We start from the raw sequence: 14219 nt of genomic DNA on the forward strand, positions 1-14219 counted from the left end.
TCTGGCTGGAAGCAGCCCAGCAATCAGGAGTTCCAGGGGAGAGGAAAAATGCAGATGCACTCGTTTGTCACTGAGTATTGAATTCACGAGAGGAAATGGCTAAAAGCATGAGAAGAAATCAAGTGAAGAAAGCCTGAAGACTTCAGGGGATCTAGTGGGTCACACTTGCAAGGCCTGCCAAGCACTCAGGATTTGGCTGTATGATAGCCTCGCAACTTCGATTCATATCAAAGAAACAACATTCGCTACTCTACCATTACTAATATAGTTGGTTACATGAAGCCCTATTCTGAGGTAGAACGCGTACTGGAATTGAAAAAACAGGTTGAAAAAACAACTTAGAAAAAGTCACACTCAGTCTAAAACGTGCACAGAAGACAAGACAAAAAGTTGTCAGCTACTTACAGCCAGCAAGAAGATACTGGTAGTACTGTACGGCGTCTGCAGCCAGCAGCAGTGGATGGTTTGCATTAAATGGTGGTTGGAGTTCATTCCACTGAGGAGTTCTGAGGTAAAACACAAGACTATTAATATTTAAGCTAATACAGAGAATGTAAATCAGTGTTTCTGTCATCACATGTAATTATCTATACAAGCTCACAAAATGTTTGTAATTATTTAAATTAGCTTGTTCAAACACTGCAATACACCACAGGCAGTCGAGCAGCAGGACCAAATCGCGCAGATTGCGAGGCAAAGACAATACTTGTTTGTTGACTGCAGCATGGATTGCGCAAAAAAAATGATGAAGGCGGTTTAGATTAAGTTGGTAAATTCGTTTAGGACCATTGTATGTCATGCTGACGTTATACAAACACACAACGGGAACTGGGGAACTTTTTTGTTCTGTTAACTAGCATTGCTTCGATACTGTAAAGTCATTGAGCATTTACAAACTGTGAAAATAAAGCTGTGTAAAGTTATGGACTATTGATCCAATTAGAATTTTCAATTCCATTACAACCTACTCATTTCAACAATAATGGTCTAGAAGTCTGTGTTGTAATTTTAATTAGGGTGGGCCATTCCCAAATAGCTTGGTAAATCAAGTATTGATCAATCTAGTCCAGCCATAAGCAGCACTAAGGAATATAGGAGACAAGAAAAATCGATAGAAAAATATTTTAAAACGTCAAAAGCACTGACAACACTTTCTCATCAATTTTTGTTTACTTTCTTCCACCTGTCAGGAATAATGTCTTCAACTGTCTTAAGAAATGCTACCTTCAGCTACTTACAGGATAACTCGCCTAATTCTTTGCAATGCTTCATCATGGAAATCTCACTCATGTCCCATGGCAGAATTCTGTACTTTAACACTATTAAAATAATTGTTTCTAGCCCTTATATAAAAAGCTAACTTACAATCTGTTCATTTAAAATCACTAATTGATAAGGATCTCTATTGATCCATTAACATGTCCATGTAGCTCCACACCTACAGAAGTAGTCAAGCACATGAGCACTAACACAACTATATGAAAAGGTAGGCTTGAATTTGCTATCCAGAGTCCTCTCTTTCAATGAAAAATTCTACGATAAAAATATGGGCGAAAATCATGATGCATATTATTTACCCCTTCCAAAAAAAAAAAAAAACAAACCCAAAACCCAAACCTCACGATCGTTTCCTGGACAAAAAGAAAGAGGAATGAGTTACCTAACCAAAGTCCAGCTGGCTCTTGGGCATGTCAGCATTTCCAAAGGTGTGTCATCACTGATCTTCGGAGCAGTGCTGAGCGGACGCGGTTCCAATACGTGTTCCACCAGGCTACCGTAGCAACTGATGATATACAACGATTCCACTACAAACTGTTTTGATTGATCTGTTTGCAAGAAGAAAGAAAAACTTACTGCAATAGCCCAGCAGAAACAGAAAAATGCTTACAGAAATAGAAGACTACTTTTAAGTCTCTGGCTTTTATATGCTTGCAGTCAAAAATGTGAATTAGAAGTGAAAAGGCTGGAGAGACAAAAAAAATAGTACAAAGCACACAATTTTCTCCTTGTTTCCAAAAAATACAAACATCGCATATAAGAAAAGGTGGAACAGAGTTTCTCACCAAGGTGTGTTCAGTTACACACATCGCACATTGCCAAACATACGTCTGTACATTTGCTTTAGCAAAGTGTCTCACCTTTACCTCACAGCTTTTTCAGTGACACTTCACACAGTATCTTTGGATTGAACTATCCAAGTTTGTTTTCTGTCATTATATCAAAATAAAAGATCAATGATTTATTTCACTAATTAAAATTTCTTCTCAATTTTACCAAAAGCATCCAAACCACATTCCCCAAAATCTCCATTGTCACTGTGTTTAAGGAACAAAATCTACAGATGAGCACCAACTGCTCAGAAGTTATCACAAAATGAGAAAATAAAATAGAGAATTTAAATTTAAATGCAAGTCCTATTTTTGTAATATACCAACCTTTTTCTCTTTTCAGACCAGGATTGTTTGCAAACCACGACCTTGATGATCCAAAGACTGCAGCGACACAAAACTCTCCTCCCACAGACTTACTGGGTGAAATCTGTGGAGCTGGTTTGGATTTGCTTGAAGAAAGAACAAGATAAAATTATGAAAGTTAGTTCTCAAAAAATTCGCTGCCCCTTGCTTAATAGTCATTCTAAGATATTGATTCAGAAGTGGCGAGTATCTGTAGTTCCCATAAGAATTAGCAGGATTTGCAGATGCTTAGTGTTTCTCGATAATAGGTCCCAAATTCCCCTTGATCACTGAACTCATTAACTTGAAGAACAGCACTGGCTCATAACAGAATCAGATGGACTGTTTAGAAGACCTAATACTGAATATTTGCATTCAATAGAAACAACTTCTGAAGTGAATACAAACATTTATAATCATAAGTCCTTTGGGAATGAAAATACAGAGTCTGGGTCAGTCGTTCTAGGTGGTTGACATTTTCTTGCATTTTCAAAAGAAAGTTCCAAATAACGGTAACTTTGACTGCTGGTCAGTGGTAACTCGGCACAGTCCTGAGGCCATTGAAACCATTAGGATGGATGTGACATGGGCAAAGGGTAAGAGGGAACAACATGCGGAGGAAACAAGGAAAGGGAAACAATGCATACACTCATGAGCTACGTGTTAAAACAAATCAGCAACTATATCATGTAAGAAGAGACTAAGATACACCCCAATGTGCATGTAGCAGATAGTGGTTTATGATTATGTTTCATGGAAACATCATTTAGTTTTCCTCCTTACAGGAATCTTAAGATATCTAACATTACGCCTTGTATAAACTCAAAACTGTTTTCAGAGCATTGCCAATTTCCTCAATTCATTAAAGCAGGATTTCACTCTTTCCTGAAGAGGAAAGCTGTTTGAGAAGTTCACGCAGGATCCCTCCCTCTCCATGTTCCCTTTTTTCCAGTCTTTTTAATTGGAAATTTCATTATTTTAGATTTCCCTCCCTACTCTATTTCACTGCTCCTTTCTCTTGCTACCTCTCCCTCCTCCCCTTCTTTCTTCTATTAATTTCTTGTACCACATTATACCAGCCTATGATTACACCATCACATTAACTTGGTCGTTTTTAAGCAATGATCTTCAATTCTGAGAAGGCAGTGTGTGCAAATGAATTATTGCAAGTATTATGATGGAATTAAGCAGCAGAAAAATATTTTAAAACAGCAGAAAGCAATTCAAACACTATGCATAATTATAATGGCCTTTAACTCATACTACCCTTTGTTTTGTTAATGACAAATTACTTGTATACAGGTAAAGCAGTTCAACAGAATGAACCAATAGGGATATTAAAGCAGGAACACATTATGGATCAACATAATGTAAAAATAACATAAGAAAAGCAAGTTAAACCAAAATTGTTCTACAAGCTGGACTTCTCTACGACTCCCGCACCTGGCTGCAGAGGCTGCACCTCTCCAAAGACCTGTGTCTTGGTCCCTTGCAGCTCAGCCCTGATCTCGCTGAAATAAATGGCAAAACTCGCACTGATCTCACTTAATTTCCTTGCAAGGACTAGCTGTAGCAAGTGACACATGGAAAATATGGCATACGGTTAAAAACATATAGCCTCCATCATTACTGTCATGTAAGCTGAAACATTTAAAATTGCCTTCAACTTGAACTCACCTAAAGCAGCAAATACTTTTTGTGTAGCGTACCGGAAATGAGGTCATTTATGAAAATGGGAGAAAAGACTAACCGTTTGCACTCGCGCTGTATTTTCAGCCAGGTTTCTGAAAGGGATTTACAGAAAGTATATCTGAGCTTCCCAACACCTTGTGCACTATTACTCTGCCAGTTTTACAGATGGACTCACTGAAGCACAGAGGCACTTGGGGCACAGCCATAAATCACACCCATGGCAAGTCTATGGGCATACGTTTAATTTAGAAGAAAAAAAGAAGAAAAAAGAAATACGGCCTTTCAAAAGGAATTCCATCACACTGACCAGAGTCAATGGAAAGATTCAGACAAACTTTCATGGACTTAGATCATTCCTGAAGCTCTCGTGCATGCAGGACAAGCTAGAACGTCCCAAAAGAGCAATTGCAGTTTATAGTCAGTAACTGATATTGAACCACCACAAAGCACTTAATATCCAACGGTTAAAACTACAGCTACAGATTACTGGGTCAGAAATCTGTGTTCCAAAAAGTTCCTGACTATAAATACATTACCTTGCTTGCAGTGGCACTTCACAATCCATATTAGAATATTTAAAGTGATATTAACGTATTAAGTATTTATTACCTTCTCAGAAAAATTCAAAAATATTTCTTTCACTTAGAAATACTCATCTGTCACAGAAACAGTATTTTTAACCAGTTCTGTAACAAACTGTGTATCGATAACTATTTTTAGCTCGCACCTTCCAAATATTCATACACTAATATTCTTTCAGAAATAAAATATAAATCTAGACACTAATTAGTCTTGTTACTTACTGATCTATACTTCAATCAATGAATGATTGGTTTTAATATAGAACAAGATTGTTCAGGACAGTGTTACCCATCAATCAATACAAAGCACACTAGGAGTACAGATATGACTCAGCCATATTCACTTTCTCGAGTTTATACTTGAGAAAAGAATCTTTCTACGCTATCTTAATATTCTGAATTTTTACCCAACGTAATCTGAGGTTACTAAAACAATTTAAAATGGAAAAAAAATTAGAAGCAAATGCTATTCTCAACTACAAACTGAAGCAAACGTTTACAGAGACGTAATTGACTTCAATTTCTTCAAGCCTTTAAGCAGGAAGGAATCTAGTATTCTAACAACACATTTTTTCAGGCTTCTCCACACTCTTAGTCTCAAGATCTATGCTCAACCAAATACAGTTACAAACAACCTTGGAGGAAATGTTCTAAGCTACGTTCTATTTACATCATGTCTTTAAGATGTACATCTTCAAGGCATACATTTAAGTGTTGGTTTCACTGCCAAAACATTTTCCCTTCAAGAATGATGTTTTGAAGACAGAAAGAGCAGACCTTGTAAAACACAATTACTCATGTGGTTAAATTTAGTCCTGCTAAAAAATAAAGACAAACAACAACAACAAGACTAGTGCATCATATTGGTTTAGACATATTTCGAAAAAACTGATGTCTGAAAACTATTGTAACTAAGGAATCTTTCATTTTACCAGCATTTTACTTTATCCCCGAGTTTTCATCAATACATTCCAACTCAAATTTCTTTCTTTCAGTAAACCTCAAAAGCCCAGTTATTTTCAGTAACAGTAATGCCATTAGAAAAATATATTTTCACGTCATTTTGATATTTTAACAACTTGAAAACTATAAATCCTCATTATTATGTAGATGCAAACACCCTCTCAGCTTTATAAATGATAACAAAACAATAATGTTGAAGGAAGGTGGTGAATGACTTGTTTCTGCTATGAACTCCTGCTCTTTACTTGCTCTTAGCCTGTCAGCACTTCATAAATTATTCCAAGAACTGAAATTAAGGCACATTTGGCCTCACTTTTAAAAACATTTAATTTATAAGAATCTTCACAATATACTAACTTTCAAAAAACTGTACCGTATTTTTACTGAGCGGGGCTGCGATGCAGGTAGAGGTACAGGTTGTTTGAAATCAACACTACAAACAAGAAAGTGAAGCTAGTGGGACCCAAACATTCCCCCTTATAATTTGAATCTTCCTCATTAGAAACAACGGCACTATATTTAAGACATAAAGAGCACAAAAAGGCAGTGCACTTTTTCCTGTCTGGGTCTACGACTGCTCTGTAACTACAGCAAGAATTCAATGAGGCACAGCAGTATTTTTATCCCAGCTGTATCTGTGCCGAAACCTACAGCAGGAGTACAGTCGTAATAAGAAAACCTTTCAATGACATAGTTCTTGTTCTGCTATAAATTTAATAAGAGCTGGGTCTCACCTGAAGACCATGTCCACATCATTTCAGTTACCAACGGCTGACATTCACCTAACCCAGCTGAAGCCAATGTCGGTCACCTACTAAATTGAAGTTAATCCCAAAATCCAGCTAAATACCACAATATTTGGTGGAATCTGCATTGATAATAATTAACTTCTCTAACATAATTTTGGAGGATTACTGGCATTTTAAATGCAGAAACACTGAGACGTAGATGTATACATGTCCAATCAAAAACACAAGAGCATTTTCTATTGAAATGTAAAAAAAAGCAATGAGAGCAAACTAAGGAAAATTAAGACATCGCTTTGTCAGATCTTAACAAGAAATGAAGACTCAGCAATAGCATGCAAGTTCTTTCATGTTGACAACACAATAAGAAAAGATTAAGAGTTACTGAAACAATTCAGTGCTACCACTTGTTGACCTTTGTAACGAATCAAACTCTGCCATAACCTCTGGGAATGTATTGTGTTAGTGCTTTAAAAAATTATAACTAATGACAATATTTTAACTAGTTTAAGTTTTTTTTATTATTCATTTTTCTACTTTATGTAAGAAAGAATAAGTATTAATACTATTAAAATATTTTGAAAACGGTAAGCAACTACGAAAACCAGGGGCTACGCAGTACAGCTGTGGAGTGTTCCTCAAAGGGCTTTATGTCTCATAAAATACTGCTGACTCTTAAATTTGTCTTTACATTCATAGTCAAACAAGTGATATGACTTTAAAAAAATACATAAATTGCATATATATGCTATGAAGGAACTGCTTTACAAATTCGAATATTGTCAATCAAATAGTAGGAGTCTGCAAAGATTGAGAATCACACTGGATTTATATTCCTAACGAATAGCCTTCAAATACATCAGATTCATAAAGCCAAAAGCACTTATTCACAACTCCACAGCTAAACCCACGGAAACAGAAATCCGTATGATTTTTGAAGGTAAAAGTCTTATCTCTCTAGACTACATAAGCATTAACAAATGTATCAGCAGAAAAATAATGCATAAAATTTGCAATTACACATAAAATTACTGAAAAAGTGTATCTGCCTCAAAGTTCATAAATTTTAATTAATCATTGCGCCTAAGACAAGAAAACAAAGGCATGTTTCTAGTTGTCAAATCACGAATAAAGCAAGAAAAAGCAAGAAAAGAAATGGTAGGCGCCTTTATTCGCCAGGCAGTAAGCTGTCAAATCTCCATTCATTTTGTTTACATAATTTTAGGTCTCATTAAGACCTTAATGGAAAAAACATGATTTCTTCCCCCACCCAAAGCATGTTTTTTATCCTAATTTCTCTGTAGGCTAGTAAAGACCATATTTTTGAGCTAGCACTGGCATTAAACAAACCACAAAAGAGTCTTGTGAAAGACAGGCAACAATTTTTGAGTCTATTTCATATATTCCCCTCTTTAATCTAGGCCTTTTAATCTTGCCTCAATCTAAAATCATTTCTGGCTGACAAGCGTCTCTGCTGCTTCGTGCAGGGGGTGCCTGAAACATCCATTTCCTAAGACAATCCACTTTCAAAACTCTTCTTCCAGAGCCTTTTCAGTTCTTAGATCACCATCAGACGAACTACTTAGGTGTATCGTAAACTACATTTAGAAACGGTTCTTAGGAAGACTACTTTGGTAACCAGATATCCTCTAGGAATAAGGCAACTTCACCTTTCCTTTAGTGTCATATTTAGTGCCTTTGCTTTTCCTGTCTCTGGCGCAGCTCCCCCAGCCCTCACCAGCTGTCCTCCGCCATTCTCTTCAGAGCTCTGTATCCTAATGAAGCTCTTAAGTTCTTTCTGCTGAAGACAGCATTTTGACAGAGACATGGGGGGGGATATACGTGCAACAAACTTCTAGTAGTAGAAACAAGAGCCACATACAAATATTCTAACAGATACTGATAGACATAGCTAATAAGTACCCTTAGCTAAACTCAAAAAGCCCCAAACCACACACCCCCCCAAAACTGAACCCTCCTAGCTGAAAGTTTCTAAATTTTCTAAGAAAGTTGTAAAATGTTCAAACTTCTTCCATTCTTGCTGCCTAAAACTTCAACCACCCGACCCCCATCTTGTTATAAAAAGGTGACTGGAGGTCATGTAGCACGGCGTGAATACTGAACTAAGCTCCAACACAGGGAAACTTGTTAAGACTTGTTTTTTCTTCTATTTTTGCAACTTTATATATTTAAACCAAGCCCCCTTATTATATCAAATATCCTGACTTTAACAGAACTGTGGTCCTAAGTGTGATAAACTTTTTTTTTTGCTGTGCCCATTTTACTTTCTTCATCTGTCTTACTGTAATACTTTACTGTCTACTCACTGCTAATCTGCCTGATTTTCGAGAGGTCATCATCGATGTTTTCTGTCTGTAAGCAGCTTCGTGCTACAATAATAAAGGCAGCTATGTAGAAAAAAAATAAAAGAGGATTGTTTTGGAAAGATATTGCAATAATTTTTGCCCACTGGGAAATAATTTATTTTTTCAACTTCTCTGCTACTTAAAAATTAAATGCCCTCTTAAAGGTAAAAAAGAAATAAAAAAAAAAGGAATGCATTTCTTTGACAATGCTTGATGGTGAACACACATCCGTAGTTTAAAAGTGAAATTATGCAGTGCTTCCACCTATGGATCAGCCATGCAAGTAAACAAATTAAGAAAAAAATTAATCCAAAATTAAGAAGTCTAAGCACAGAGTTATTTTCAGTGAGGACAGCAAATGAATTATAGGCATGCTGGGTTTGAAGTGGGAACTCACCATGGAGCTTTTATGGAAAAACATCCTGCTCCAAACAGGTAAGGTCTTCACGTAAAGGGGAAAAATGCACAGAAATTAGATGAAAACTCAATTACCAACAAGTACACTGTATATCATGCTATTAAGATTTATGCAGAAGGTAAACAAAATAATTTTTTAAAACTGTTTATGATGCCCTGAAAGAGATGTAGACCTCTAAACGTACCCAGCATGCGGACACTCACAAACCTAACTGCTCAGGTGAGCAGTCCCGCTGGCAGCACAAGCACCCCCCGCAGCACCCCAGGGTGCTGAAGGGCAGGCGCCTCTAGCACCACCGCGGTGACAAACGTAACGCGTCCGCTGTGAGCAGGCTTTAACCTTATCATTTAAGTTAGACACAGCTTAGGCCTCCTTCCTGAAATCACCCAACAAATCTGAGGCAAAAGCAGTCCAGAGCCTTAAACAGACATTCGAGTCAAAATTTATAGAAAAATAAATTAGCATCAAGAACAAAAAACATGTGGATGTTTTCCGTGAAACACTGAAGGTCTGAGTGGGACAGTTTTGCAAATTTACTGAAAGGAGGCAGGTCCTAAGTAAAAGCAACGACAGGTACAAGGCACCACCTTTTAGAGAAAATTACTCAGCCCTTTTCCTGGGACAGAAACACACTATTAAATTAAAAATCTTTAGTAAGCGTATGACACAGCAGACTTATTCCCCCACTTACGAGCTTGCATGGAATGCAGGAAAGAGAATCCTAACTTATTTCAAATGTATTTGAGGTTAAAAATCACCTGATGCAGAGCTTAACGTTTTTGGCCACTCGATAATTTACCTACACTAGGATTTCTTTTTCTTCTTCTTCTTGTTCACATATTTTGCACAGCCTGTAGTTTTTAAAGTGGTATCACACAACATAATTTTAGTGCATTTTTAATAGGTATCTCCCTTATTCTTTACATAACCCTTGAAAAAGCCATTGCCATACTGGTATTTGCATAAAATCTGAAAAGGAGGAACAGGAGGTAAATTTAGAGCTACTCACATGCTCAAGGCTTCTCTGATTCTCATTTGGGATGTAACACCACCCACAAAATTGCTGAATAATTAATTTTGTAAATGCCAATGTGTCATTTTTCTTTTTATACTCTGACTCAGTAATAAATTCTGGCTAGTTGATACAAGTGGAATATTTTCAAGCATTGAACTAACAGAAAAGGTCTATCATAGAAAGATGCACAAAGCACTCAGCCATATGCCTACACAATTAAAAGGATACCAGCCTGATATAAAAGAATTCTGTGAACGAAATTTGACACGAGCACAACATCAATGAAGGAAGACATCCTCTTAAAAAAAATTCAGGTGAAGGTACAAACCTAATACATATATTCTTTGACATGCAAAAACGTAAAAATCCCATAAAGAATAGAATATTGCAGAAAAAAACCCAAACCTATTTTTCTATTACTAATATAGGCCAAAAAACCATACTGAAGATCTTTTGAACTCTGTATAACTCTCTGCCTTAACTGTTTGTATTTAAATAAATGTTTAGTTAACACTTTGGGGGAGAGAACTCATTTGGTAGACCCAGCTGCCTTTCTAGACATAACATATCGTCTTTGAATAGTGATAAAACCCGATTAAACTGTATGACCGGTATGAGTTGTATGATCTCCTATACAGTCAACGCATTCAGTCCCTCAGCTGAAGACCATTCTCATGGCTCAAGAGAAGATTAGCCCAGCACTATTGCACTGTTTAAATATTTAATGGAAAGCTAAGCCTTCTGCATAACCCAGAGCTAATATAATGTAAAACCTTGAATGTATCATCCAGTGTAAATTTGGAGAGACATTGGAGAGTGGGAGAATCTGACTGGGAGCTTAGAATTTCTAAATTATGATCCTGGATGTTTTGGTGAGCATTTCTTTTTTTCCTCTCTGCCTCAGTTTCTCTGTCTGCAAAGAGCAGGCAAATGACATTTAGCTGAGCTCATTAGAACTTTTTAGAAGACAACGTAGGCTCTTTTTCTTTTTTTTTTTTGCACAACCTACTTTGTACTTGCAAATTAACAAATTCTCTCTATTTTAATTACAAATTGACCCAGGTAGGTACATGTTTCAATGGAAGGTTTTGTTTGTTTGTTTTTAACATGGATACAAAGTCGTATAATGTAGAAACGTAACTACACTTGCAGACTACAGTAGAGTCTTAATAAAAAGCCTTCAGTGTGAGAGAAACAACTCAGCATTTCCTTTCTCTTCATGAGACCTCATTTCTTTTAAGATGACCATTTTTTTCCCTATGGTATTTATATAAGCAATTGTTTTTGACTCTTTCCTTCACATAATATGGATGGTATGCTAATTGAGAGAGAGAGAGAACGTACAAATTACAGGATAACCCAACCTTGAAAAGACAGCACCAGATGGCTCCGCTCGGTGACAGTAACGGAGCAATGCCAAGGCAAAAAACTCACTGCGTTCCCTGTTCTCATAACTGGTGAGAAAGGAAAATTATGGAATGAACAGGATTTATGTTTCAAAATTCCAACAAGATTTTCTTAATTTCTTACCTGCTTCTGGGTTTCAGCAAATTGAAAACCGAAACATTCTTTGATTCTGTTATCACATTTATTAACAACTATTTAAGCTTTTACTCAGCTGTGCAATACCCCACTTATTCTAACCTTCATCGCTACGTGTTGCCATAGCGAGAATCCTTTCATAGACAGTGATATCTGAACAAAATTTAGTGCAAATAACTGTATTTCATATCAATTACGAAACATTACAGTAGTTGCTTTATTACCAAAATGTATTATAAATGCTAAAGGCGACAGAAAACACGCCTGAGAAACGTGCCAGAAAGAGAACGTCTGGCTTCAGCCTGCAGGAGAGCTGACCTATTGTACTGAAATCTTTAGCTGTACTTTTTAATTTCTTTCTTGTCTCTTTTAGTTACTTATTTCTACTTAATTGTATCATGACATCATGACTTTGCACTCCTTATTTTTGTTTGCTTCAGTAGTAGAACCTGGGATAAATTAAGCTGTCTGAGTCAAAATAAACCAAGCAGATACCAGTGATTTTCAGTACATATATAAGCAATGAGAAACACTAAAATGATAAAATTGCATCAGACACTCTACCTACTTTTCCCCTTCCTTATTGGGGGTGGAACGAAGGATGGGATGAAGAACAGATAAGAGTTTCCTGTTTAAAAACACACTTTCTAAATCTTTTGGATGAAAAAAAAGTATGGTTTATTCCTTTTCCTATAAGGTCCATTGGATGTCTCTGTTTTGACAAGACCCAACTAATGCAGGTTACATCCTGGTGTTCCACTAAAGCTGTAATGAGTTTGAGAATGAAGCATGATACAAATATAATGACCATATCCCTTGAGAAAGTTAAAACAAATGCTGCTGTCAGAGAAGCCAACTTTTACAATAGTTTTTCTTTTGGGGCAGTTACTGCATCTTTTCTTTCCCTCCTTCCTATTACAGCTCATCTGTGTCCCCACATTCTTATGAAACTGGAAACTAACTACAACTCATTCCACAAACACAAGGAACGTTTATAGAAGTATTGCAAAGCACAAAGCTGTCCTCTAACATATTCTGATCCACTGCCTTTTATAGACGAGCATGGGATGGATCATACAGTTCTTCCCCTTTCAAATCTATGAGCTCTTTGTAAATGAGCAATGAATTAACCCATTCACCAGACTTGAGAAGGAATTCAGCATTACTATTAAAATTTTGAGAGGGAAACTGAGGCACAGATATATAAAGACGTATTAAATCTAGCTCTTTCACTGGCTTATATAACGCTAAACCTTTAAAACATAAGACGCTTTTTTCCTCATTAGTGTTAGAGCCCCTTTGGGAAAGCCTGTCTGCTCCTCAGAATGTGCTGATGGTACAAACTACAGGAAAGCGAGTCAATGGGATGACAAAATATAGGGACAAAAATTAAGTGCTTCACGAAGGTGCGGAAATTACAATGAGAGACTTTAAAAAGGAAGAGAAGAAACAGAGGGCAGGGAACAAGGAAACGACAGTGATGGCAAAAGGGAGGTAACGCTCTGAGCTACTTAGTGCTGAGAATGTAAACTGTATTCAGAATAAGACTGTATTCAGAATGACTGATCAGAAAACGTTCCGAAATACACAATTTTGCATGAAAAAAAAGCAGCTGTGATGAACAGCGCAGTAACAACACAACTCCAGATTCTGGTCTTTCATTCCCATAGGGCTACAGTGAACACTTTTAAAAAATTTACGGCCATTCTACCTGTCAAGTAAAATGACATGCTTTGCAGCTCTGCTGGTGACAGATGATATTAAAAGCACTGATCAGTCCTTTCAGTACCTGAAAAATATTTTGCCGTCTTGGATACTCGCAGAAAAAAAAACCAACTTGACTTTTTGGTTAATAAAACCCGCAAAATTTAATTAAGATGTCTAGTATTAAAGAAGCTTATCATATGTTAAAAGCAAACAAAAGGGACAAAGCCGGAACTGCTAATTATATGGTATTCTTTTCGTCTTGCTTTTACTTTTAGAAACATACTGCAGCCGATTAAATTTTTAATTCTTTAAAAGTAGCAACAACAGAAAAGGAATCTGCTTTGAGGGCCACTGAACAGTGACTGTAAAATCCAACCGATAGCGAGTTCGTCTCCTTTTCTGATCACTGCACAATCACAAGGTTAAGCAGCTGCTCCCAAAGAAGAGCCTTGTTTCCTCGGAGCGGTGCTTAAAGGTGCTGACCATGTAGGTGTAAATACATCTGTCTTTTGCCATTTGCAGTACTACATGCCTCCTACACTTCTCCCAGTGAGGCAGATGGTCCCTGTCCTGTCTAAATATTACACTGTACAGACTTACATTGCTATGTGTTTCTAGAAATATGAGGGCAGATGTTAAATATGTTAAACACACGCTTTGCCCCCTGGAGGTTTAAGTTAAGGCTGCTGTCTCAATTTGGTCATTTTAGGCATGCCAGGCTTCTTGGATCCTAGGC

At 36.9% G+C, this 14219-nt stretch overlaps 1 protein-coding gene across 23 annotated transcripts in view; it reads right to left on the minus strand.

Moving 5' to 3' along the window:
* Positions 1-14219, minus strand: part of BCAS3 (BCAS3 microtubule associated cell migration factor) — a 363020-nt gene that overhangs the window by 213411 nt on the left and 135390 nt on the right. For 14 of the 23 annotated variants that reach the window (XM_074594818.1, XM_074594823.1, XM_074594801.1 and 11 more), the window contains 4 exons: positions 9199-9243; positions 2436-2560; positions 1661-1826; positions 406-506 (listed from right to left, as the gene is read on the minus strand). In XM_074594818.1, the coding sequence (XP_074450919.1) occupies positions 406-506; positions 1661-1826; positions 2436-2560; positions 9199-9243 (437 nt within the window). The remainder of the gene's footprint in view (positions 1-405; positions 507-1660; positions 1827-2435; positions 2561-9198; positions 9244-14219) is intronic. The other 9 variants (XM_074594820.1, XM_074594824.1, XM_074594804.1 and 6 more) reach the window with 1 other exon arrangement.

Source organism: Larus michahellis, chromosome 7 (assembly GCF_964199755.1).
Source record: "Larus michahellis chromosome 7, bLarMic1.1, whole genome shotgun sequence".
In the NCBI taxonomy this organism is placed as follows: Eukaryota; Metazoa; Chordata; class Aves; order Charadriiformes; family Laridae; genus Larus; species Larus michahellis.